General features: G+C 39.0%; 1 protein-coding gene across 2 annotated transcripts in view; it reads left to right on the top strand.

The window, feature by feature from the left end:
- The first annotated feature begins 232 nt into the window (after nt 1-232).
- REV3L (REV3 like, DNA directed polymerase zeta catalytic subunit) overlaps nt 233-24,116 on the top strand; it is a 126,096-nt gene continuing 102,212 nt past the window's right edge. Inside the window, exon 1 of one of the 2 annotated variants that reach the window (XR_003926086.2) lies at nt 233-474. Coding sequence is in view for 1 of the 2 variants with exons in the window: in XM_030033754.2 (XP_029889614.1) it covers nt 336-474 (139 nt within the window). In the remaining variant the exon portion in view is untranslated. The remainder of the gene's footprint in view (nt 475-24,116) is intronic. The other variant, XM_030033754.2, reaches the window with a different exon arrangement.

Genomic DNA, 24,116 nt, shown 5'->3' with positions numbered 1-24,116 from the left:
GGCAGCAGGAGGAGGAGGAGGCGGCGGCGGCGGCGGCGGCGGGGGGGGGCGGCGGCGGCAATAGGAGGAGGAGAGGGAGCGCGAGCGAGCAGCGACAGACAGAGAAGGGCGCGCGCCCTCGCACGCGCCTCTCCCTGTGTGAGCGAGCGAGCGTGAGGGAAGGCTGCGCGCGCGCCGGCGGGGCGTGCGCGCGCCGGCGGGCGGGCGGGCGAGGATCGGCAGGCGGGGGGCTGCGCTCGCTCGCTCGCTGCGGCGGGGGGAGCCGTGCGGGCTCCGCGCTCGCTCCCTCCCTCCTTCCCTCAGTGCGTGCCTCGGCGGCGGCGGCGGCCAACAACATGTTCTCAGTGCGGATCGTGACTGCCGACTACTACATGGGCAGCCCGCTGCCCGGCCTGGACCCCTGCCAGTCCCACTTCCGAGAGGCCCCGACCAGGCGGGTGCCCGTCGTGAGAGTCTTCGGCGCCACCCCTGCAGGTAAGGGACCCCCGTCGTCGTCGCCGCTGCCCCCCCCCCCCCCCCCCCCCGCCTCGCCGCTCGACGGCCGGGCGGGGACGGCCCCGCTGCGGCGCGGGTCCTGCTGGCGCCGGGCCCGCCGCCGCCCCCCCCCCCCACTCCGCGGCGGCGGAGGCAGCGGCAGCTCCTGCTCTTTGTGGCTGGGTCGCGCCCCCCCCCCCCCCAAACCCCCCCCCGCCGCTGCGGCGCGTCTCACCTGCCAGCGGCGGCTGTGAGGGAGCGCGCCGGGCCCAGCCGGACACCGCGGGGCGGCGGCGGCCGGCGAGCAGCGGTACCTGCCCCGGGTGTCCCCGCGGGGGAGCCCGGCAGCCGCCGTCGCCGCCGCGGGCGGAGGTGTCGCGCCGCGCACCACCACCACCCCCCCTCCCCGCCTACCCCCGGCCGGTGGCGGTGGGGGGCCGCAGGTGCGGGCCGGGGCGGAGCAGGGCCCGCGGCCGGCAGGGCTTTGTGCGCGGCGCGGGGGGGGGGCTGCCCCGGGCGAGCGGCGGCAGCTGTGCAAACACCGGCGGTAGCCGCCGGGCCCGCGCCCCCCCCCCCCCCCCGATCCCCGTAAAGGGCAGTGTAACGGCGTGTGGGCATTGGGGGGGGTGGTGAAGGCGGCACACCAGGAGGTGTGTTCCTGCGGGGCGAATAGCGAAAGGGTGAGCGTACAGGGGGGAAACCTTCGAACGTAGTCACGAGTGAGACTTGTGTAGGACTTACAAAGTGGGGGGTTTGTCTTGGTCTTACGCGAGCGTGGTACAGACCGCATAAAACGACAGGCATGGGTGCTGCACTGCAGAAGGGAACGTCCTAACCGCTGGCCACATGTTGCCCCCCGGGACTTCCTAATGTCACATCCCGCTTCTTCGTTGCCTCTTCTCTATGGACTCATGGTTATAGTCTTCCCACATCTCAAGTGTGTTTCTGACCGTCAGAACAAATTTCTAACGAATTTAGTGTTTAGGAAAACGTATCTCATGTTTATTGTAGTTTACACATATGTTAAATATGAAGTTGGAAAAAAAAAACCTGTTCTCTGAGATGTTAGACATGTTAAGCGTCATTGCTTGTGATCCCTTTATAGTTACATCGTGTAATGCTGACCTTGGGAATTAAGGTATTTCTGCATATTTTATTGACTTACATGTTGAAAATGAGGTACCGGTATATACATTAAACGTTAGGCAAGACAAAAAACATGCAATAAAAAAAGCACAGTAACAGTATCTTTCACCTTCCCCTTAACCCAGTAGAACAGATTTTGTTGTTGTTGTTGTTTTTTGGGTTTGGTTGTGGTTTTTTACTTAGAATTATCTGTCCGTTCTCTGTTTAGGCACAGAGGAATGTGAGATATTAAAGCTGTTGTGATCTGATGCATCTACAGCTCCAAATTCTTAAGTGGATGAGTGGGATTAATAGATACAATATTGAAATAGTGGGACCTATTTTATTGTAGTTCCAATTTTGCATACAAAGGAGATATTATGTAATAATATTTATGTAATGGCATGAGTAACTATTTCATTATTAAAAAATGTAGAGCCTGAGGTTGTCTGGCAGGTAGCAGGCTTTCTGTGGGTGCATGTGGTTAACTCATTAAGGCTTATTTTCTTTTAAGAAAATGTTTAGGCTATGCCATATCATGAATGTGGCATCATAAAGTAAACAGTGAAGCAGTTTTAGTTGTCCAGCTATTAGGAACACAGTAGGAAGTCCCTGGCTTCCCAAACCATAAACTTTAATATTAGTTTGCATAATAGAAGCGTTTCTAATTCCTCTTGGTTAGAGAAGACACTTCACTACAGTCTGCAAAGGAAGTGTGACTTGGCTATCTTCTATTTATTTCCTTGTTAAACTTTTTAATGGCTTTTTTTTTCCTTTCTATACCTTTAGTAATGCTTGCTAATAAGCTTCAAGAACTTATTACATTTCTGCATTATTTTTTTCTTTTTAAAAAAAAGGAGACAAATGTAATTCTGCCTCTTTTTCAGAGGTGTTGGACCTAAGCAGTCATTGTCAGAAGTAACGTGTGTGACTTCAGAGAAAGGGCTATCCAGTTATTTACTTGAGAGTTGAAATACAAAAATGAAATAAAGTATTAATCACCTACATCTACATTGATATTTTCTTTGAGGAAAAAGAAATAGTAAAAACAACTTCTAACATACTGTATAAGACAACGGGGTGTACTTATTGTTTGGCTTACAGGCAGTGTGATGCTTGTCTTCACTTGAGTTGGTCTGGATAAGAATAACCTTTTCTCACTGGGTTTAACGTGTACGTCTTGCCTGCAGGAAAGGTGCTCAGTCGCCATGCTGCCTACGTGACAGCAAACCACTATGTGTGTATAGGCTGCTTCACCTCCGGCGTGATTAACTCTGCATGAATCTTAGTATGTTTAAAGCTGTGTGTCCATGCTGTGCAGCTAATTGGGAGTCAGGTTCAGAACAGACTCCAAATTCCACCTGCTGAGTGAAGGGGGATTGATTGGTATGTGGAAGGGGCTTTATGCATATGTTCAGAAAGTCAAAGCGTCTAGCAGCACTGGGTCTTCTGTCTAGTATCAGCTATGGACGTTGGTTCTGAAGGCTCCTGCCTATGCTTTCTGCCTCTTCTGGAGGTATTGTGCTCAGTGAGGTGTATGAATGACAAGAGTTGCCAGTGTTCTTAGCTTTGAGGGCTTTTATGTAATCCTGTGCTAAACAATTGGTTTGTAAAGGTTTGCTGGTACGATCTATAAAATTAAAGTGGTTCGTGGTATGGTGGTTGGGGGAGGTAAAAAACGGACTTTTAGTTAAAAATAATGGAAGGATGAACTCCTACAATGGACTGTGTTGGCAATAACGTTTCACAACTTCTTTAGGTCTTTTGAGGAAGAAATGTCATTGTATTTGGCAAGACTGTGCGAGTCATCTCTTGACATCCTACATCTTTGCGTAATAAGAGCTTGAAAGGCAAGGAATCAAAATTCTGTTTAAGCCCAAAGATCCGCCTACTATTTTCTGTTGTTCTGTGAAATACAAAGAGCAAAATTCTGACTACAATAGCAAAAAGTGAAGTGAAGCACTACTAGAATTTATGTTTGAATTCATCTTAGCTGGTTGAGCCATTCCATTTTAGCCGTTTGGTGCTTGAAGCAGACTGGCATGTCTGTTGACATAGTGACTTGGACAAAAGTATAATTTAAAAAATGCTACAATGCTGCCATGGTGGTAATGGAATGAAAGCAGTGTTAAATCTATGCTTTGTTGTATAAGATCATAGCTATTATTTGATATAGTAGTCTTTGTATCTATAAAGGAGTCTCATAATATTGCTGCTTATATTTAAAAACAATATGTTTTAATTCACTAAGTAGTGGTGAACTATGAAACAAAATTTCATTATCTTCTCAAGCAGTATTTCTTTTTTGGTAGCTAGCAATTTTTGTAAATGCTTTTCATAAAAAAAAAAAGAAAAACCTTTAAGAAACTACAAGGCCTGTTTATTAGAGTGAAATCATAATGAAAATTGAATTTTCTGTTTATGTGTGGTCTTCTGTTTAATTGGTAATTCTTGAATTGTCATTCTTGTTGCTAAGTTGTGGTGTATGGAGGTATCAAAGTTCTGATTTATTTCCTACTAGCTTTTGGCCATTTCAAGCTCTTGGAGTCGTTCCTCAAGATTTCACTGACCACTTCAAAAATAAGTATGTGCATGGTCAGTTAGGTGTTTCTGTCAGGTGCTTATTCAACTGCAGGAAGGCAGAACCAAACTGTAAATCCATCCACAAAGAAATTGGGGTGCGACTAGATGTCACGTTAGGGGAGACATTAACAAACGAGCTGAGGTTGCTAAATTATTGCTTCACTTCACAAGACTGAGTGCAAGTAGCTGACGAGACCAGTTGTAAACTGCATACAAGATACCTGTTGGTGTATGATAATGAATATTGTAAAATGGAGAGTTGAAATATTTTTTAAAATCACAGTTCTTATTTGGGCATGATTTGAGGCTGATATACATGATAAATTTTACAGAAATAGGTACACATTTTAGAATTGCTTTTGAAGAGTGTTAGGCTGGGAAATGCGTGTTCAATTGGCAGGAGGGCCTTTGGAGAAGGCAGATGAGGAATTTACCTAAGAAAAAGCAATGTGTAATTTGAGGAATAATATAAGTCTGCTGTCCTCAACTGCTACTTTATATATTTGTCTCTTTTTGAAGGGTTTTGTATTTTAGATTATGAAATCACTGATCTAAGAATGAATCTCACTTCAGGGCAGCACAAAAACTCAGCCAGAGAAGAGGATGTTTTTAAGTTACTCTTGCGTGCTTTTGATTACGAGTTTTGCCAAGGCTAGGTGTAATTTAGAGTAGGGGTTTATAGTCAGCAAAAGCTGAATGCATTTCAGGTAGACATCCAAGTTTGGTGGCTTCAATTCTCCTTGGTTTTGTGAGAGGGGAAAAAAGCAGAGGCAAATGCTCCAGCTCAGATCTGGCTCCTTTCCAGCAGCAGTAGCTCTGGTATGACGCAGTGAGGGGGCCTGCTTATCTTCTTTCTTCTGTTCTTCCCTCCCCTTTCCCCCTTCACTGACCTGGCTAGGCTGTATATCTGATCCCATCCCAGTGTCTTTCTCTCCTCTGTTGCTGCTCACTTGAGAAGGAATGAGCTCATTGCAGGAACTTGCTGCTTCCTAAGGTCAGCTCCTGATTAACTTTTTTCTCCCTTCATTTTCGCTATCATTTCAGACACTGTGTCCCACAATGGTCATTCCTCGTAGCCTCCTCAGTTCATTTTCCCAATGTTCACAGCCAAGCATCGTTCCAGTTGCCGCTACTTCCCATATTCCATTTCCCAGAAGTGGGCATTTCTTGTCAACAGTCTTCCAGTCCCTTCTGTGGCTTCGTAGTGAGAGGATGCAAAATAGGATACAGCCCTTGTGGTGAGGCTTATGCCTCTGCCTTTTACCTTTTCACACCCTCTCCCAAAATATACCAGTGTACAACTCTTGATGGGGGTTGTTCTGTGAACTGCAGCAGGGACTAGAAGATTTTCAGCATTGTACAGCAGAGCTTCACTTCCAGCATACCATTTCTGCATCTTGCACTGGCATGCTTCTCGTACTTCTGAAGAGCTATTTGAAAAATAGCCTCATGTCCATTTGGTTCTCTTTTCTCCAGAGGTTCATAGCTTCTGTGGGATGTGAACAGGGCTGGAGTAGGAATGAGGAATTTGAGATAATGTATTTATTCTGAGATTGTTTCCAGTGTTTGAGTTTTGTCAATGATGTGATTGGAGGTCATTAGCTTGTAGCTTACCTGGTTCTTAAAAGGATGTGTTTTCTAATGTGTTGTGGGGTTTTTGTAGGGTTTTTCTTTGGTTGTTGTTTTGTGTTTGTTCTTGTTTTTTTTTTAAGAACCTTCTCCTTTTTTTGAGGCATTTGTTACATACTTTGTATAGATTGCCTGCTGAGTTGTTTGAACAATGAGAGGCTGCCTGAATAAACTGTGAGATTCTGCTCCACTGGCATGAAACTTGTTAAGCAGCAAATTTAGTACCCATGTATATATGGTGTGCTTTAATTCTGTGTCTTAAATAAACCTTAAAATACTGTGACAAAATGGATGCTCTAACTAGAATCCAGATACTGGTTTCATAACCAGTATGCTGTTTGCTACTGTAGAGTACCTCTTGGTCAACTCACTGAATATATTTGTGCTTTTGTCAAAAAAATACATGTATAACCAACACTATGTGCTTAGAACTCCATCAGCTGCAGACTTCAAAGCGTTTCACAAAGTAGCTGCACCTATATTGGGTCTGATATATAACTTGAGACTGATTTTTTATGATCAGTGCCCCTGGAAATAGACTAACAGCATATCTCTCTCAGCTCCAACTTCCAATTCTGTTACATACTTCTTAAGGGTGCTTTTTGGCTTCTTGTTGAAATATCTTCTTTTTCAGTGTGTAAAATGAACCTCCTCAAAATAACACACTGGCCTGAAAATAGTTGTCTCTCTCTCATTTTTACCAGAGTAGCACATGCATATCACAACTGAGGTTGGCAGGATTAGATAATGTGTAAACACTCAGTGAGAAACAGCTCCTGCTTAGTAATTTTTGCAGTCTGAGTAGACAAGATAAATCGCTGGAAGAAGGAAACAGGTGTGGTAGCACCATGCTATCCATTTCTTCTCTGTCTCTCGTTTCAGAGTTCCAGTATTGATCATTTAATACCCTGTTCTGCTAACTGTTGTCATTACGCTGTTTTTGTCCTTTACTTTTGGTTGACTTGATTGACCTCCGTGTGCAGTGGGCCTCTGAGAAGGATGATGATGACAACGAAAATGTAACCATTTGGAAAGAGGCAGCATGAACACTCACACTAAAAGATTTACAGTGGATGTTTGGTCTCACAGATGAAGCAGCTGAAATCTTTCAGAATGATCGGACAGGGTCACTGGAGATTCAGCCTCATGTTAAGGGAGATCTGCTGATCAAAATCTCAGGACAATTAGCAGTCAACTTTTTCTTTTTTTTTTCTTTTTTTTTTTTTTTTTAATTAAGCATTTGGTATCTCCAGCTATTGCAAAGCCAGCTTCTGAAAAGCCAGCATCTCATCCTCCTCATCTGTCATCATGGGATGTGGAGTTGACAGCCGATGAATTTGCTTCTTCCTCTCTGTCCGCCATCTCATACATGCTGTCTTTGTGTGTTACAATTGTGTGTGTGTTTTTAAGTTCCTGTATACGTCTCCTCTATATTACATTTATTCTATGGGGAAAAAATGTTTCACTGGCTATTGAATTGCTGCTTTGCATTTCAGGAACATGTTCTTGACAGACAGCAAGGTATACCTGTGTAAAGAAAAAAATGGATTTGCTTGGGGTCCCACATCAAATCAATAACAGAACTGATAGTACAGTGAAGAATCTACTGTCTACAAGCAGTGTTATTTCTGTGGTACTACCCTGCCCAACAATAAATTAATGTAAACAATAAAATAATGTTCTTTTATGTGTTGACCAAAGCTATACTTGTGGTAACAAATATAACATTAAGGCCTAGGCTTGATTAACAAGGTCCAGGGACTGGTTGCAAAGATTTGCCATGAAATCTGTATAGTTAGGCTGTAATTGCACTGTTATTCGTGATACCTATATGTATTCTGGTGAAAGCAATAATTTTGAGGAATGTAGTGGAATAATCAAGTATATGAGCTTGTAAACAGGCAGTATTTTTCTGCTTGTGATACAGTTACTTTAAGACTGAGGATAGAGCTCAAAATATACAAGAATCTAAACAAATACTGGAGAAGTTTGTACTAGATATAGGGACTGTCTGAAATGCCAGTGTTTGCATAGGCTTCATTCATGCATGTTTGTTAAGGTTCATTTCTTTCAAGAACTGCTTTTTATTACAGAGGAGTTATAAGGTGTGTAGAAGTTTGTGGGTTTTTTAGCAGGCCATTTAAATGAAACTTCACACTTCCTGGTTGGAGTGGGCCATATGGCTTATTATGGAACCATTTGATGTCTGTATGCTCCAGCTTTTCCGTGATCAGCATGCAGACAGCCATTTCAGATTACTTCTTCCCCCACTCTTATATATGCAGTCTGTCATGTTGACTGCGTGTTTACGAGTTCATGTTATGTGACCTTGGTGTACATGTGCATGCCTTCTCAGATTCTCAGGTTGTGGAGTCATCGTGCTTGGAGATACTCAAAAGCTGTCTGGATGTGGTCCTGGGCAACCAGCTCTAGGTGGCCCTGCTTGAGCGGGGGCGGGGGGGGGGGGGGGGACCAGATGAACTCCAGAGGTCCCTGCCAACCTCAACCATTCTGTGATTACCGAGATTACTCTTGTCAGCAGTGAGTATCCAGGTGCTCTGTACAGCCTGTTTGTGTGTCCAAGTAAACACAGTTGCATGCAAATGGTGTGGAAAGGTTGCCAAGTAGTTGTCTTTTAAGATGATTGCCTTTCAGCTGTAAAAGTTACTGGAAGGTTGTGGTGGTGTTAGTGAAAACTGATTTAGATTTGGAAAGAAGAAGAAAAAAAAGAATATTCATTACAGAGACCATTGCTAGGTTGGGTTTGTCCCTCAGTGACAGGTTCTTTTGCTGAAAATTACAGAGGAAGTAGGAGCAGCCACTGCTTATTTACATTCAAGTTGTGCCTCTGTACTGTTTGCTGACTAAACCAGTGTTTACTACAGCAAGGCTGTATGTCCTATTTTAGGTGCAATATCAACATACAGTACTCAGTGAGAATATTGAAAGGGCTGTGGAATGTTGCACCTAATCCATAATGCTTGGCATTACTCCTCAGGGGAGGTTTACAATACAAGTTTTCTGAGTTTTGTATAATGAGATGTATAATGAGTCTTTCATTTTGTGTTTGAAACTACCTAGGTGGGTTTCTGTATAGCACAGTTCTTATTAAGCAGTGGGAATTGGAAACTGATTCAGCCCTCACTTCTGCAGGTACTGCCTTCAGATCAGTAATGAACAAATTTTTATTGCTGCCACCCCTATTATATTTATTATCCAGATGAGGAGGTTATTTTCTGGAGTTCTCCATATAGCAGCTTTTATATTTCCTTTTAAAAAGTTACCTATTTAACCTAGCTAAAATGTTACAAAATACTTCCATTGCGGGTGAATCTTCCTTCATGTTCTTGTATGGTTTTATCCATTGACCATTAAGCAAATGGTTTTGTGGCATTCACATTTGTAAGCATTGAACACAATTTTACTGTCGGTAGGAAATTAGAAAAGATTACAGGCAGTTTCTTTATGTTGAGATAAAATGAATTTATTTTTAGAAATACTTGGTGTCAAATATTTTAACTTTTGAGCTGTTTGAATTAGCTTTGTAGAACTGAGGCTTAACCATCTTTACTGTTAGGCCTAAATAGGAGCAATAAAACCAACACAGTTCTGCTGTATTATCTGTTTGTCTATTTCCTACACTAGAAGTGTGTTTTTACCCTCAGATTAATGTTGAGGTTGGAAGGGACCTCTAGAGATCATCTAGTTAGTCCAAGTGCCCTGCTCAAAGCAGGGTCATCTAGACCAGCTCTAAGGATGGAAGTGCCACAGCCTGTCTGGGTAAGTTCCAGTGTTTGACCACCCTCACAGTAAAACAAAACAAACAACAGGAAGAAAAAAAAAAAAAAAACATTCAAAACTTTTTTTTTTTAAGTTTCTTGTGTTTCAATTTGTGCCCATTGCCTCTTGTCCATTCACTGGGCACCACTGAGGAGAGTCAGATTCACTCTTCTTTACTGCTTCCCGTCAAGTATTTATACACATTGGTAAGATCCTTCCCCCACACCCCCAATCCTTTTCTTGAAGCTACGAAATCCTGGCTCACACAGCCTTCCCTTGTATGTCCAATGCTCCAAGCCCTTAATCATCTTCATGGCCTGGCTCCAGTATGTCCATGTCTGTCTTGTACTGGGGAACCCAGACCTGGACCCAGCACTCCAGATGCATCTCACCAGAGCTGAGTAGAGGAGAAGGGTCACACCCCTCGACACGCTGGTGGTGTTCTTCCTAATGCAGCTCAGGACACTGTTAGCCGCCTTTGCAGCTGAGGCGTGTTACTGGCTCGTGTTCATCCAGGACCCCTGGGTCCTTTTCTGCAAAGCTGCTTTCCAGACAATCTGCCTCCGGCCTATAGTGATGTATGGAGTTATTCCTCCCCAGGTGAGGACTTTGCATTTCCCCTTGTAGGGCTTCATGAGCTTCCTCTCTGCCCATTTCTCCAACCTGTCAAGGTCCTGCTGAATGTCAGCACAACTCTCTGGTGTATAAGGCACTCCTCCAAATTTTATCATCTGCAAACTTGCTGAGGGTGCACCTGTTCAATGTCCAGGTCATTAATGAAGATGTTAGACAATATTGGCCTCAGTATTGACCTCTAGAGTACACCACAAATGACTGGCCTCCGTATTCCATTATTGCGAGGCTGCTTCTCCTCACTTAAGTTTCATGTCTCTCCCCACTGCATAACAGTGAAATCTGTTTTAGAGCTCTCCAGTGTGTGTTTTGTTGTTACCTCTTCCTTTTTTTAACGTGCCATCCGCTGAGGTGAAAGTATACACACTTCGTTTCATTTCTGATTACAGCAAGGTTTGTTTTGTAGTGTTTATAAAAAACCTATGTAGATATCTTGGGTATGGTATGACTATGTAAAAGTAATAAATCCTGGGTCTGTATTTTCTGGGTGTTGATGGTATGTTTTACCTGAACAGAAAACACAGGAATGATGTGAAATAACTGAATATAAGTCATCATTTGACTAAAAAGGTGTTCTGTATCAGAAATACAGTTTTAAATTGTCCCACGTTTTCCTTACTTCAAAAAAGTAGTATATGTTGTGCGTAAAGTAATTTAACTTGCCATGGTAATTCAGGGCATTCTTCATTATGTTTTTTTATGTATGGTTCTTAAGGTATTTGTGCATTCACATGTATGTTTGTAAACCTGCAATTCCCATGAAGAGGTGAATTTAGTATCTAGTATCTTTACAGTCTAGATTCCTGTTTTAAGTCTGATATATCAAACAAACAAACAAACAAAAACCCCACCAACAAAACCCCCCACCTTAGGATAGATGGCAAGAACAGAATAAAGTTCTGTTAAGCACTTACAGATTGTGCCAGCATGTCAGGTTTTGGTGAGCTTGTGTTCTTATGCCAGCAGTTGGAAACCTAATCAAGGAAATAAATAGTAATTTTTAACCACTGCTATATTAAAGATGAAGGAGTTAAGAACAGAAACAAGTTGTTTTAGGCAGTGTGCAGATAATGGTGGATAGTCCTCACTCCAAAAAAATTATGTTCTGTATAAACGGAGTGTTAAAAGGTGTAGAAAGAGTGATATGTTACAAAAACAGATGGCGTGGCAATATTGTTAGTCATTATTTTGAAGTGGAATTTTGTAGGAGGGATTGCCTGAATGGAAAAACAGGAGGAGGGGAGAATGTGTTGAAAGGAAGTCTGGGATCGGAAAGGAATATGTAGAGCATGTGAGGTGAGCTGGGGGCGGGGGGGGGGGGGGGTGTTGGAGGAAGGACAGTGCTGAGAGCCAGGACTGTGGAAAATACTGACGTTGGTGTTGCAACAACAGGGACCAGTTATCTAAGGCTGCTCCCTTTTGGTTTCACTTGCTTTGGCTCATGGGGCTGATTCATCCCCTGGAATTTCTTATCTCCAGACTTGTGGCTGCTCTGTGCAGTGGGAGAGGAGAGAAAGAAAACAAAGTCGCCCTGACTGAGAACTGTCCAAGAGGTGTAGAACGTGGTGGAGAACTACAATATTCTCATGAGCACTGCGCAGTTTGTGAGCACAATTTGTGTTGCCTGCTTTCATGAAAATTTGTATTATTATTTTTAGGTTAAGGGATGTGAAAATGTAAATAAACCAAATTCTAAATAGCTGGTATTCATCTTCCCAGTGTATCAGTAGAAATAAACTAAAACCAGCCAGACTTCAAGCCTGACTCTGCAGTGTGATGCATGACGCATGCACAAGAAAATGCATCTTTTGCTGGCAGAGAAAGATTAGGTAGGCCTGCATAATGTAGGTACATATGTGGCAGATTTAAAAAACAGAACAAAAACCAAAGGCAGTGAGAAACAGGTCACTTCTTCAACTGATCATCTCCTCTTTAGTGTAAATGAGCTTTCTGCAGCCTGTTTGTTTGTCATGTTCTTCAGTTGCATCCATAAAAATATTACTCGTTTTGTGTAAGCTTGATTTGTTGAAAGAAAACCTTCACAACATCTTATTCTTTCCAAGTTAGTCTTTGGCTTTTTAGAATGTCATTCTCTTATGGAAACCATTAGCAATGCAGTGTTTTAATTTATTAATAATTTGGCTTCTGTAGCCATCTGACTCATAGTAAACCACTTAATTTCACTGAATATTTGAATTCTATAGTTTTTAAAGGATGAGTGATTGCACTTTTTACTTGTAGTACCCCCATGACCAGGGACTTGGTATTTCGATAGCAGAACATTGATGGTGAGAGGGTGAAGCTTGTGCATTTGACAATAAAGTTGTGGAGATAAAATGGTGATGGAAAAATAACAGTAGATCAGAGTGGAGTTGGCCAGAGAACCTTTAGTAAGAAGTTGTTTTAGGAGAAAACCTGGTTACTAAGATTGCAGTGTAATGCTTCTGTTATCTGAAGATACATAATTTGGTATACAAGGGTCGAGAGAAGCACAAATAATGTTTAGAACTGAGTAGTACAAAACTTTGCCTGTTTTTACAGCTGCTCTGCAGCAGCCATCAGTTGAAACTTAAAGCTTGATCATACAGTTGAATCTCTGCACATGCCTCTCAGTGGATTGATGAGTTTTCAAATCCACTAGCTTACATTTTTTTTCTTTTATATTTAGTTAATGATTTTAAATGTTTTATGGTGTGCAGTATTGAACAGGAGTTTCTTAGTCCAAGAGTTTGATGCAGTAACCATCACACTGCCTAAATGTTGCTTTCTGAAGCCATCTGATTTTATTTGGCTTGTGTTTGGACAAATATATGGTGTGGGTATTTGTTAGTGGTTTTACACTAGGAAGTCACTTAGAATTGCGGGGAAGGGAGAAGAGGAGGGGAAAGACTGATGCAATATATTTGCTGAGCTGCGGAGGCTTGGGGGGGGTTGTTTGTTTTGGGTTTTTTTTATGAAGGTAGACTCTGTTGTCCTCAAATAATTGGGTTCTTTGTTAGCACGGTGTAATTGAGGTTTCCGGTGTTCTAGAGCTGAAAATAACTTACTGTTTCAGAGTATTTTGTGAGCTGCTTATTGATGCTGTAATGAGTAACTAAAGAAGGGTAGGTGATTTTCTACCAGTTGTGTGTTCTGAAATATTGCACACACTGAAGCTCTGCAGAAGAATTCTGCTGTTTCAGTTCATCAAAACAGTAAAACAGGATACTGCTAGTACTACTAGAGGTAGTATATTCATTTAAGGATTACAGGAAGAGATGTATATGAAGAGAAAAAGAAAAAAAATAAAACTTGAAGAATTGGAAGTCCATTCCATCTGCATTCATGAAGGAGTCTCAACTTTTTTCCATCTAAACATGATTAAAATGATTTCTTAATTTCTTCAAATATGTAGTGATCTGTTACAGATACCGGCTATTCCTTAATGTAACTATTCATGATGGAGTTAGATATACTCTGCTATTCAGAATATAAGTCCGGCTTTTCAATATCTGTAAATTGTATATTTAAATGCATACCCAGAATCATAGTCTTATTGACAGAATAGAACCCAGTATAGCTGTTACAAACCTTATGATACAGTTTTCAACAAAATTTTGGATGTTAAAATTTAATGTAACTCTAGTTTTTCTCCTTTTTTTTTTTTTTTTTTTTTTTCCAATTAAGTCATCCTTGGAGAATTCTGCAACTGTTGTATTGATGTTCTTTATTTTCCTATAGTTTTTAGGAGAGGAGAGGAGGAATATGTGATGGGTAGAGATATCCACTAAATCATTGGCTCTGTCAATACCAGAGGGATTGGGTATGAGTGCAGTCTCTTGTGATCATACTTTGAAGTGTACGTTTCATTTGTTGGTATGGGTTTGTCAGGGAAAATTAAACTGATTTTTAAACAATATTTTCCCAGACATTTTAAAGATTAAACTTATAATTAAAGGTGATAGCATCATCTTTAGAAAAGGAATGACTTATAGTAAACTTTTATAGAAGTGATGCCAGTTGGGGTTTTTTTGGTGTCAGTTTTCTAAATATTCTTAAAAATAGGTTATTGTCACTGGTGCCAGCCAAAATCTCTCAGTGTCACCTTGTTACTTCTTGGGTAGATTTTTCTATGAAACTTACAGTGCTGGTGAAAGGGATGGCACGATGTGGTTGTCATAGTGGTAGTGAACTATGTACAATTAACGTAGTTAATTGTAACTCCACAAATTCTTTCCAATGTTCCAGCTAAGGAATATGAAATCCTAGTTGTGTTTACTGTTAGAATACTAATCAGTTATTTTTTAAAGTACAATTTTTCATTCCTCCTTGTAGTGGTTGTATTCTCTTCATTTTAAAAGAAATGTGAGAACTAAATGTAGTTCTATGCAATGTCTTAAAAAATCACTGTATGAAGGAAGACAAGATTACATACTCCAAAGAACAGCAGCTGTTTTACAGCATCTGATTACAATGATTGTTTTTTGCAAACCACTGTGTTTTAAGCAGTCTCTAATTTGAGTGTTTAATGTATTGCGATTATTAATACATAATATAAAGGAACTTTATATTCTCTGATATTATTGTTTGCAAGCTAGGATTGGAATTGAAATGAAAGAATACAAGCTTTTTGTATGTAAGGAAGCAGTCTTTTTTTTTAACCTCTTGGGTTGTTTTTTTTCTATTTTTGATTAGTTTTCAGTTGACCGACAGAATTCATCACCATGATACATTACATATTTTACAAGAAGGAAATTGTTTTTTCATCAACCTATGTTCTCGTAGCTGCCAGCATTTAGAACAAGGAAATCTCCAAGTTGATACTGGAGGCTAGCCATGTAAAAGGATAAGGCGCCAACTGCATGAAGTGTTGTTTTTCTGGCAAATAGCTTCTGTGTACACTCATCCCTAACTCAGAAGTAAATCTGATCTGAGGTGGTTTCTGCTTTTGTGAGTTAGTTCAAGTTTAGCTCTGAATTCATGAAGCATAGGTCACATCTGTAGTGAAAATTGTTGCTCTTTGACTGTTTTTGTGGTTGCACAGTGAGGTCAAGAGCTCTTTTTCCATTCAGGAACTTCAGTCACATTATTTTAAAATAAGCTCAGTTGCAACTGGACATCATTGTCTCTCATTGCCAAGCTGTATGTTGAACTATTTAGCTTTAAAAGGCTTCTAAAACTCATCTCTCATGAGGCTTAGTGGTATTTCTACACAGGCCCAATCATAGCCAAAAGGCTTTACTCCAAAGAGGGTTTGTAATGGTTGGAATTGTTGTAGTTTTGTATTAGAATTTGGTCAAGCAGTTAAGAAATCTGTTTTTAAAAAAAATCAGACATTTTCTACTGTTAGTAAGAATGTGATGAAAATGGAGTGATCTTTTCCAAAAGTGAGAAATACACTGATACAAAAGGAATTGTGGATGCAATTAAAACTCATAATTTCCATTAAGTGAAAGGTGAAAAAAGTGAGAAATGCAGTAGATGATGATGATTATGATTAATATTTATTTAGAAATGAGTTGCATTTTTTCCAGTGGGGAGACAAGTATTTATGTTCTGCAATTGTCTGTTAACAGAGATCTTGATCCCTAGCTATTGAGCAGTAGCAGCCACAATAACAGGATTAATGTGTCAAAAATGTCACATTTTAAGATTTTTGTTAACTCGCCATTGTTGTAGAAAGTCATATATTAGATCTTTCTTTGTTTTAAGACAGTTTCTTAATATTTAAGACATTATTAAAATTTCAAGGGACAGTTCTTCAGTTGGGTGCAAGGAAGTTTGTCAGCAGATGGTTTGGCTAATGTAGTTCCATAACATCAAGACTTGATTTTTTCAAAAGTATATAATATTCACAATTCCTATAAAATCAATGTATTTCTGGCTACCTCCAGGAGTTCCATCCTTCGAGTCTTTTTTATAGAACTGTGCTACAAATGTTTTTATTTAGAAACAATTAATTGGAGTCCTGTGTTTTTTCTAATGCATAATTGTCAAGGGTAGTTACTTATTTGTAGGAGAGCATAAGCAGAACCCACAGTCTCATTTCTGATTTGCGTACGAGGTTAAGTTTTTAGGTCTTTATGACCATAATTTTTAAGTGATTGCTATTTTTCATGCAGTCATAACTTAAGGTTTTTGTCTCCCCAACAACTCCCCAGTTCATATACTAAGCAGAATTTTGTACATCAAGACTTGAAAACCTGATAATAGCAAGATAAATCAAAAGACTTGCCATGTCAAACCACTGCCCTTTTAAACAATATCTTTGTTGTTTGGTCATTACTTTGTACTTTTACTAATTAGAGTTATTTTAAATTGGATAAACTCTTGCAGGAGAATAATTCATTCAAGTTGGCCTTTCAAGATTATGTTCAGATTGAAAGCTGAGAATCATGCATGTGCAGAACCTTTGCAAAGACATTTGACTTTTCTTTCTTTTAGTTCTACTCCTGCAAAGATTTTGTTTGTTTGCTTGTTTATCACATATATAGACTGTGTGACTGCATTTCTGTCTGAATGCCATGTATACAGTTAGCAAATGATTTTGTGCTTTAAAATACTTAAGTAATTCTTAATTTGGTATTATAGATGTAAAACCAAGACTGAGAGATTGAATGACTTGTACAAGGTCATGAGGGGCTTGAAGTGGGAGTCATCCTCCTTTTTTTGCCTTTAGGTGTCTTAATCACAAGACCATAATTTAAGATAATGATATGCACCAGTGCTTCTGAGAATTCCTCACAAGATATGTGTCTTTATGCTATCATATTGTGTGCAGTTTTGTACAGCTAAACCAATAAGCAGTAGACCAGAAACAGACATTGTAAAATATGTATTGAAAAGTCATAAAAAAAGGTGTTATTAAAAGGTTATATTTTGAGGGGAACTAAAGATGGCTGTGTTCATCAATTTCAGCCTATTTCATTAAACTTTATGCTTTTTTCATCACATGTTAAGAAAGATTTTGAATATTCTGTACTGATAAATTATTTCAAAGGCTCACAGCATAGCATTTTGTTTTCTGAAGATTAAAGTTTTGACTGTGCTGTGTCTTCTAATGTTTTTGAACTATATTCAAATACAAGTCTGCATACGTGCTCGTGCACTTCCACTTTCTGAAAGAATTGTTTGAAGGATAGTCCTGACATAGTTTGGCTCACACAGTTCCTTTTTTTTAAAAAAAAAAAAAAAAAAAAAGCCTGGACAGGGAAACTTGGCAGACAGACATATTGGAAAATAATAAACACGCCTCTGCCAGAAGTGATTGAATTTGCTACAGTCATCTGGTCTGGACTAGTAGCTGCTTAGAGATCTATGAATAGCAACAGTAGAGGCAGAGGAGCAATTTTTCTACAGGCGTAGGGTTGAAATGATGGAAGTCTGCCTTTGTCATCAGAGAGTTAGAGGGGTTTTTTTTCTTTTAAAGTTTTTTTCTGAAGAAATTAATAATATGTAGTAATAAACAGAATTTAAAATTTACTGGGACATTCATTTTAGAACAAGACATTGCAGAAACACCCCGGTGACGCTGGTGAATGATTTTCTGACCAAAGCCAAGACAAAAAAATAAATAGCCTTAGCTGTGTTTTTAGATCTCAAGGTCTTTTGGTGGTTTTGATGGCAATTCTTCTCTGCTTTTCCTAGAAATAAAGGAATTCTTTATCGCTTAAAGGGCTAGAGCCCGAGAGATTTTAATAGTCAGCTTCTCTTTAGAGTTGAACAAGACTTACTACTGCTTTCTCTCAATACAAGGTTTTCAGGTTGTTTTCCCAGTCTGCAGCCATCACTTAATACTACAATGTAGCGGTCACCTGTGTGAGCAGTTCCTGTTGGTCTGTGCTTTGCTCTCAATGCACTTTGTGTTTATTTTGCTTTTGATATATTCAAGTTAATTGATTAGGATTTGAAATAATCAGTTAAGTGTTGGTCTTAACTATGCAAAATACTTCTTAAGCACAGATTTTTATTCCCGGTTGTGGTCCATTTTCTCCAGTTGTCCAAATGTTTGAATGTCCAGTGGGAAGAGTAAGCACTGAAGAGCAGTCTGATGGTTAGGGTGTTAGAGTTCAGATTTTGTTTTTTCCATCAATTTCCTGTGAGGCTTTGGAAAATGCTTCTAATATCTATAGAAATATAAAATAAAGTAGAAGAAAAGTCCTAGTCTGTAAATTGGCACAGTGCTGCACTGGTAATCTGATCTAAATAATTTGAATTTACATTATCTTATTTTCAACTTTTGGTCTAATTGCAAATAAAAAATATATCCTTTTCTTCATTGTCCTGAACTTTGCTATCAATACTTCCAGGTTTTTTTATTCTGGATGTCTGAACAAGTTCAAGTGTGTCAGTTGTTTCTTAAACTCATTGTTAATAATCTCATCGTTATTGTTCAAAGGATTGACTTAAACGTTTCTCTCAAAAGGACCAGGAGCTGGGACAGCAGAATAGATTTCATTGTCCCAAATAAAAATGATACCATTAGTACTGGAAATAAAATGCAAATACTTCCAAATCTGAAACACAAGAATGAGAATATTTGTGTTCTGTGATGTTTGTGTTATCAGATACGTTTCTAGACTTGAACTAGGGTCTCTAGTTATGTAGCACTCTTACTGCTTTACAAAACTGGGTACATCCTGAGAATCCTTTTATTTTTTTCCTTTTTTTCTTTTAACAAGTGAGAGACAATGGTGACTTATACTCCAGCAGCCCCAAAACATTTTACTAATTAGTAATCTTTATGGACTGTGAGTTAGCTGCAGCATTAACTGTCCAACAGACCTCAGGGACAAAAAAATTGGAGGTATGATTTGTCAGTGTACTTCTGAACTTGTATAAACTTTTTCATCTGCCTCTTGACACTGGATGATTAGTGTGAAGTTCTTGCATGGCTTCAGGAAGACAGCCTTTCTTTTCAACTCTTGGAAATGTAAATAACTGCTTCTGAGGAAGACTCTAAGTGCTCTTTTAAGCTATGTCTTCACTAATCAATTAGCAGTAGTGCTTTTGGTTCTTGCCCAAAAGTGTATCATACCATTTGCATTAACAACCTGCATGTGCTTTCGGATTTGGTCAAGTTTACTGATATTAGGGAAAGTCATACATTAGAATTCAAGCACGTTTCTTACTCAAGCTTGCCATGTTGATGCAGATAAAATTACTTGAGGACCTGTAGTCTTTCAGTCTTCTTGCTGCAGTTGTTCTCGAAGGGCATGTAAGCTGACATCATGTGCTGGTAAAAGCTTGGAGAGGATCTCAGCATGAGAAGTAGAATATACCACTAGAGGTACATGGATGAACAAAAACAGTACTGAAGATGCAGAATCACTGAATGGTTTTACAAGGTTAACCTGGGTCTTCAGACTTGGTTGCTAATCTGAGTTCTCTATGGGGTAACCAGATGCAAGGGTATCTAAACACATGTGAATAAAGCAAAAGCTATTTTCAAAGAGATGGAGACAATCACTTCTCTGACAATGAAAAGAAAAATATGTTCAGTAGCTTCTAGTCCTCTTTGTTTTCTTTTAGGGCTAGCTTCTACTATTCCAGTAGTTGTAGCATGGGAAAACAATGGTTTGGGAAGATTACCATATGTGTATTCTGCCATCATCTGAAAAAAAGACCTAATAAATGCTTGTTTCTGTAAGCCCTTGGGTAAAAAAGCAATAAAGCTACTACAGAAAACCAACTAGTATGGAATAAACTGGTTTCAAATGTTTACTAGTTTCATCAAAAGTTATACTCAAAATGCATAAAATTACCTCTCATAGCTAATCTATAGTGTTATCCCCAAGTTTCACCTGTTACTGTGATAAGGAGACTTCATCCTGTTTACTTACAAAGTGTACAGTGTCCTGGAAGTTAAATGGATTATATTTTGTTTAGTTTTGTCCCCACCCCATTGCTCGCTCTTTAGCTAATATTTAGTCCTAAAACTCTCCAGCATGCTTTTTGTTGTTTTGGTTTTTTTCAGATCTGTACTACCCCTGCTTTTGTACAAAACCCCTTTAGTCCACATAGACCTTTGATTAATGCAGTGAGATGTCTCTATTTTGTTTGGATGTTCGTTATTTCAGTTACCAGGTTGCAGTGAGGAGCTTAATGAAGTCTTATGGGTATCTTAAATGTGGGATGTCCTCCATCCTATTACTAAAATATGTGGCTTTTAAACAGATGAGAGATAAAAAGTGAGGACTGACCTTGATCCAACTAGATGCTGCTGCTGATGATGATGATGATTATTTTCTCAGTGCATTGGAAATGCAAGTTCTCTTGCATTCTTCAAGCTTTCCTGTTGCTTTTGATGATCCATTTTGCTCACAGGCTTAATACAGTAAGATTTGAAATGTTTATATTAAACTTGTATAGATACTTGATTCCTTTTTCTAAACATAGTAATCGGTAGACATAAATTTTCAAAACCTGAATCAATAAAGTTCTGTTAGTGGAACTTTGTATGCAGGTTTGTATAATATATGCTATTCCTTGCCATCTTCAATTTAAGCGGGATTTTGTGTAAAGCAAAACTTCTTAGAATAATAGCAGCAATCCCAGGGGACATAAAAGAAAGCATCTGGGGAACACAGGTAGACCTGTGTTTTTTGATTTGTCATCTTAACTTTGTTTTCAAATGAGAACCAGTTCTGTAGTTGTAATTGCAAGGAAACATTCAATGCCAAAACCAAGTCAATCCAATAAAATGCTGTCTGCTTGAGCTGTCAGAGAGCTTGAAACAATAGCTCTGAGGTATTCTTAAAACTATGCCAATCTGGGTGCCAATAGTTATGTTCTAAAATGTCAGAATACTTTACTGTTTCACTATTCATTGAGGTCTAGAAAGTAGTACCATATTTATATGCATCTTACATTCTGAAAAATGTAGAGCCCAGACAGGCTGATAGAGTCAATAAAATGAGTGAAAGAACATACGTATGTGGATATTATACTAAGCAGCAGCAAACTCTTAGATTTGGAACTGCTTTTCTGAAATAAGTATCGTAAAACTTTAGACTTACTAATAGTGAAACTTTAGAATTACTGTCAATTCAGGATGCTTCAGTCGTACGGCATACACGTGTTAATTAGTGAAGTTTAATGATATTTATTTCCTTGAAGAAAAACTGCCTTCACTGCCTTTTCTTTTGTTTCTCTTTGTTGTTGGGCTTAAGGTTAACTGTGATTGGATGGCACAAACATTTGTCAAAATACTTTTGTGTAGAAACTGGAGTTAAAAAAAAAAAAAAAAACAAACCTAACTAAAATACTAGATGAGATCATAGGCAGCCTGCTTTAGGTGACCCTGCTTTGAGCAGGGAGGTTGGACTAGATGGCGTCCAGAGGTTCCCTCCAACCTCAACTGTTCTGTTAATCTGTTATGTGACAGAAGAATTGCATTTAATATACCTGCATTAAAATAGGTTTATCCAACTGGCTTGTATTTCAGATTATTTTGTTCTTTGTTTTGTTGAAATATTTTAACTCATTCTGTTGTCTTCAGTTAAAAGAAAGAATACCTAAGTAATTTCTACATACTATTTATTAATGGAATTGAAACTAAAACCAAGTTTTCAGCTCTTTCTCAGTTTTGAGTGAATATCATTGATCTATTTGACAAAACTGAAGTGAAGATACTTGTTCTGCACCTGCTTGAGAAAGATGGTCTTTGTCACAAGCTGGATTTAGAAAAACTCGGTAGTTCTAGGCCACTTACTTTTCCATTTCCATGGTTTGATTTTCTTTAGAAAAGTTTGTGTTGGAGATGGTTTCCTGAACTATTAAAAGCATTTAATTGAAATTATGTTAATAGTTTGCAGCAAACATAAACCTCTGTATAAGTTGTTACACTTTCAAACTTAATCCTTACAAGGTTTACTTTAAAAAGAAGGGGTTTGTTTGAAAGTTACTTAAATGGAAACAATTTGGGTTTATGCCTGTCTCTTCCTAATATGACCCTATCAAAAAGTTTTAATAGTTTTGTGGTATTTAGTTGCTGAGGGTTTTTTGGTATCCATTTTGTGAGAGTCAAATGGTACTGCACACCACTTCAGTGATTTAAGGCTCAGGACTGGCTTGATTATATTTTAGTTTACATTAATTGGTCTTTTTCAGAAATGTGATTAATGAATAGCACTGACATATAATTTGTGACTCCCTAAAAATATAATGGTGACAGTTAACTATTTGGATAAAGAACCATGATTCTAACCAGGTGAAATTAAGGGAGAAATTCAGTACCACTAACAGAGATGCACTCTAGTTGCTCATGCTGACATACTGCAGCTGTTGCGCTCAAGCATTAGACTTCAAAGAACTATCTGAGTTTGAGGAGAGACATACTATTAAGTCAGAAGTGATTAAATCTTCAATCATGGAACAAAGGCAAACAGCCAACACTTAGTAAAATTTGCATAGTTCAGAGTAAGTTACATTTGATTGTTGGCATTGAACAGCTCGCTTAGCATGCAGAGCATCCCTTCAGCAGATTTACATTTGTCAGTTTTGGTTATTGCAATGAGTACCAAAGAATTTTAAACTAGGAGTACTTCAACACAAGTGAAAAGAAGAAGGAAAAAAAGAAAATCTGAGTTTGGCAGTGCTCTTTTAGTCCTGCAAGTAAAATTTTAGAATGCAGACATTTCAACTGGAGTGTTCCTTGTTTGAATGAACATACCCAGGTGCTGCAGCTACCATATATATAGATAAAATGTATGTGGTTAGAAAAGTTACTATGTTTTTAAGTATACAATGTATCTTGTGTTCAATTTGACTGGTTTTGAGCTCTGATAAAAATATTAATTCTTGCATGCTTTTGCACATATGTTTTTGGTATTGTTATTGATGCTTTTTTTTTTTTTTTTTTTAAATCCTTCTACTGTTTGTTTTATTGCAGCTTTATTGTTCTTTAGCTGTGTGCCATGAAGTGTAAGCATACTGGCTCTTTCTGGCCTGGTGATCAACAATACTCGTTCTAACTGTAATAAAACTAATGAAAGTAATTTATTGAGAGTAGAGGACACAGATGAGCTGCTTGGCAATTTTTTTTAATTTCTTTTTTTTTTAAACACTCCCTGCAATGTACAGAATTCAAGGTAGAAGTTTTCTAATAACTCAAAGCATGTCACCTGATACTATATGCTTTCATTTGTTTTGAATTATAATATGTGGTTGCAAAGTAAGAGCTGGAGTTTGATTTTTAGAAAAGCTTAATAACTTTGGGGTTTTCATCCCTTGAAGGAGCATAAGTATTTCACAGGAGAAGCTACTGGCTATAATATTTATTTCTAATGAACTATTTTACTGCAAGTTGACTGTGTAATTAGTTTGTATCAATAATGTATACTGTTGAATTCAAGGAAGGCAAAGAATTGCAGAAAGTTAAATAGTGCAGCAGTCATACATAGTTAGGTAAATCACTTGAGAGAGTTTGGGTATTCCAAGTGGGATGTTGTATGTAAGAACAACAAATGTAAGCAGTGTCCATGGTATAGAAAACAGTGAATGTGTAAAGAATTTCGGGTCATTGCAGACAAGCAGCTGAATGAATATCAGTGTGATGCTGAAAGAGCTAATGTCATTTTTGGTGACTTTAATAACAGGAGAATGCTGAGGTTGAAGGTAGCATTTGTGAAGCGTGGTAAGCAGTGTGTCCGACTCCTGTGCCAATGTATTTTAAATGATGTTGAAAAAATACAGAAGTCTCAGAAGAGAGCTCAAACATGTTTTTTCCTCCTCTAGAGGATATTAAGATATATTTTTGTTAGTTTGTATCAGGAGCTTGTGAAGAAGTGATGAGAGTTCTGGTCTAGTGAAGAAAACCATGGAAAGAACAAATACCTGAAATTTAAGCTAGTCAAATTCAAACAACAGCTCAAACAAATATTTAAGCAAAGAGTTTTAGAGAGGGGAATTTA

Source organism: Aquila chrysaetos, chromosome 2 (genome assembly GCF_900496995.4).
Source record: "Aquila chrysaetos chrysaetos chromosome 2, bAquChr1.4, whole genome shotgun sequence".
Classification (NCBI taxonomy): domain Eukaryota; kingdom Metazoa; phylum Chordata; class Aves; order Accipitriformes; family Accipitridae; genus Aquila; species Aquila chrysaetos.
This window is presented reverse-complemented; position numbering and strand designations above follow the sequence as displayed.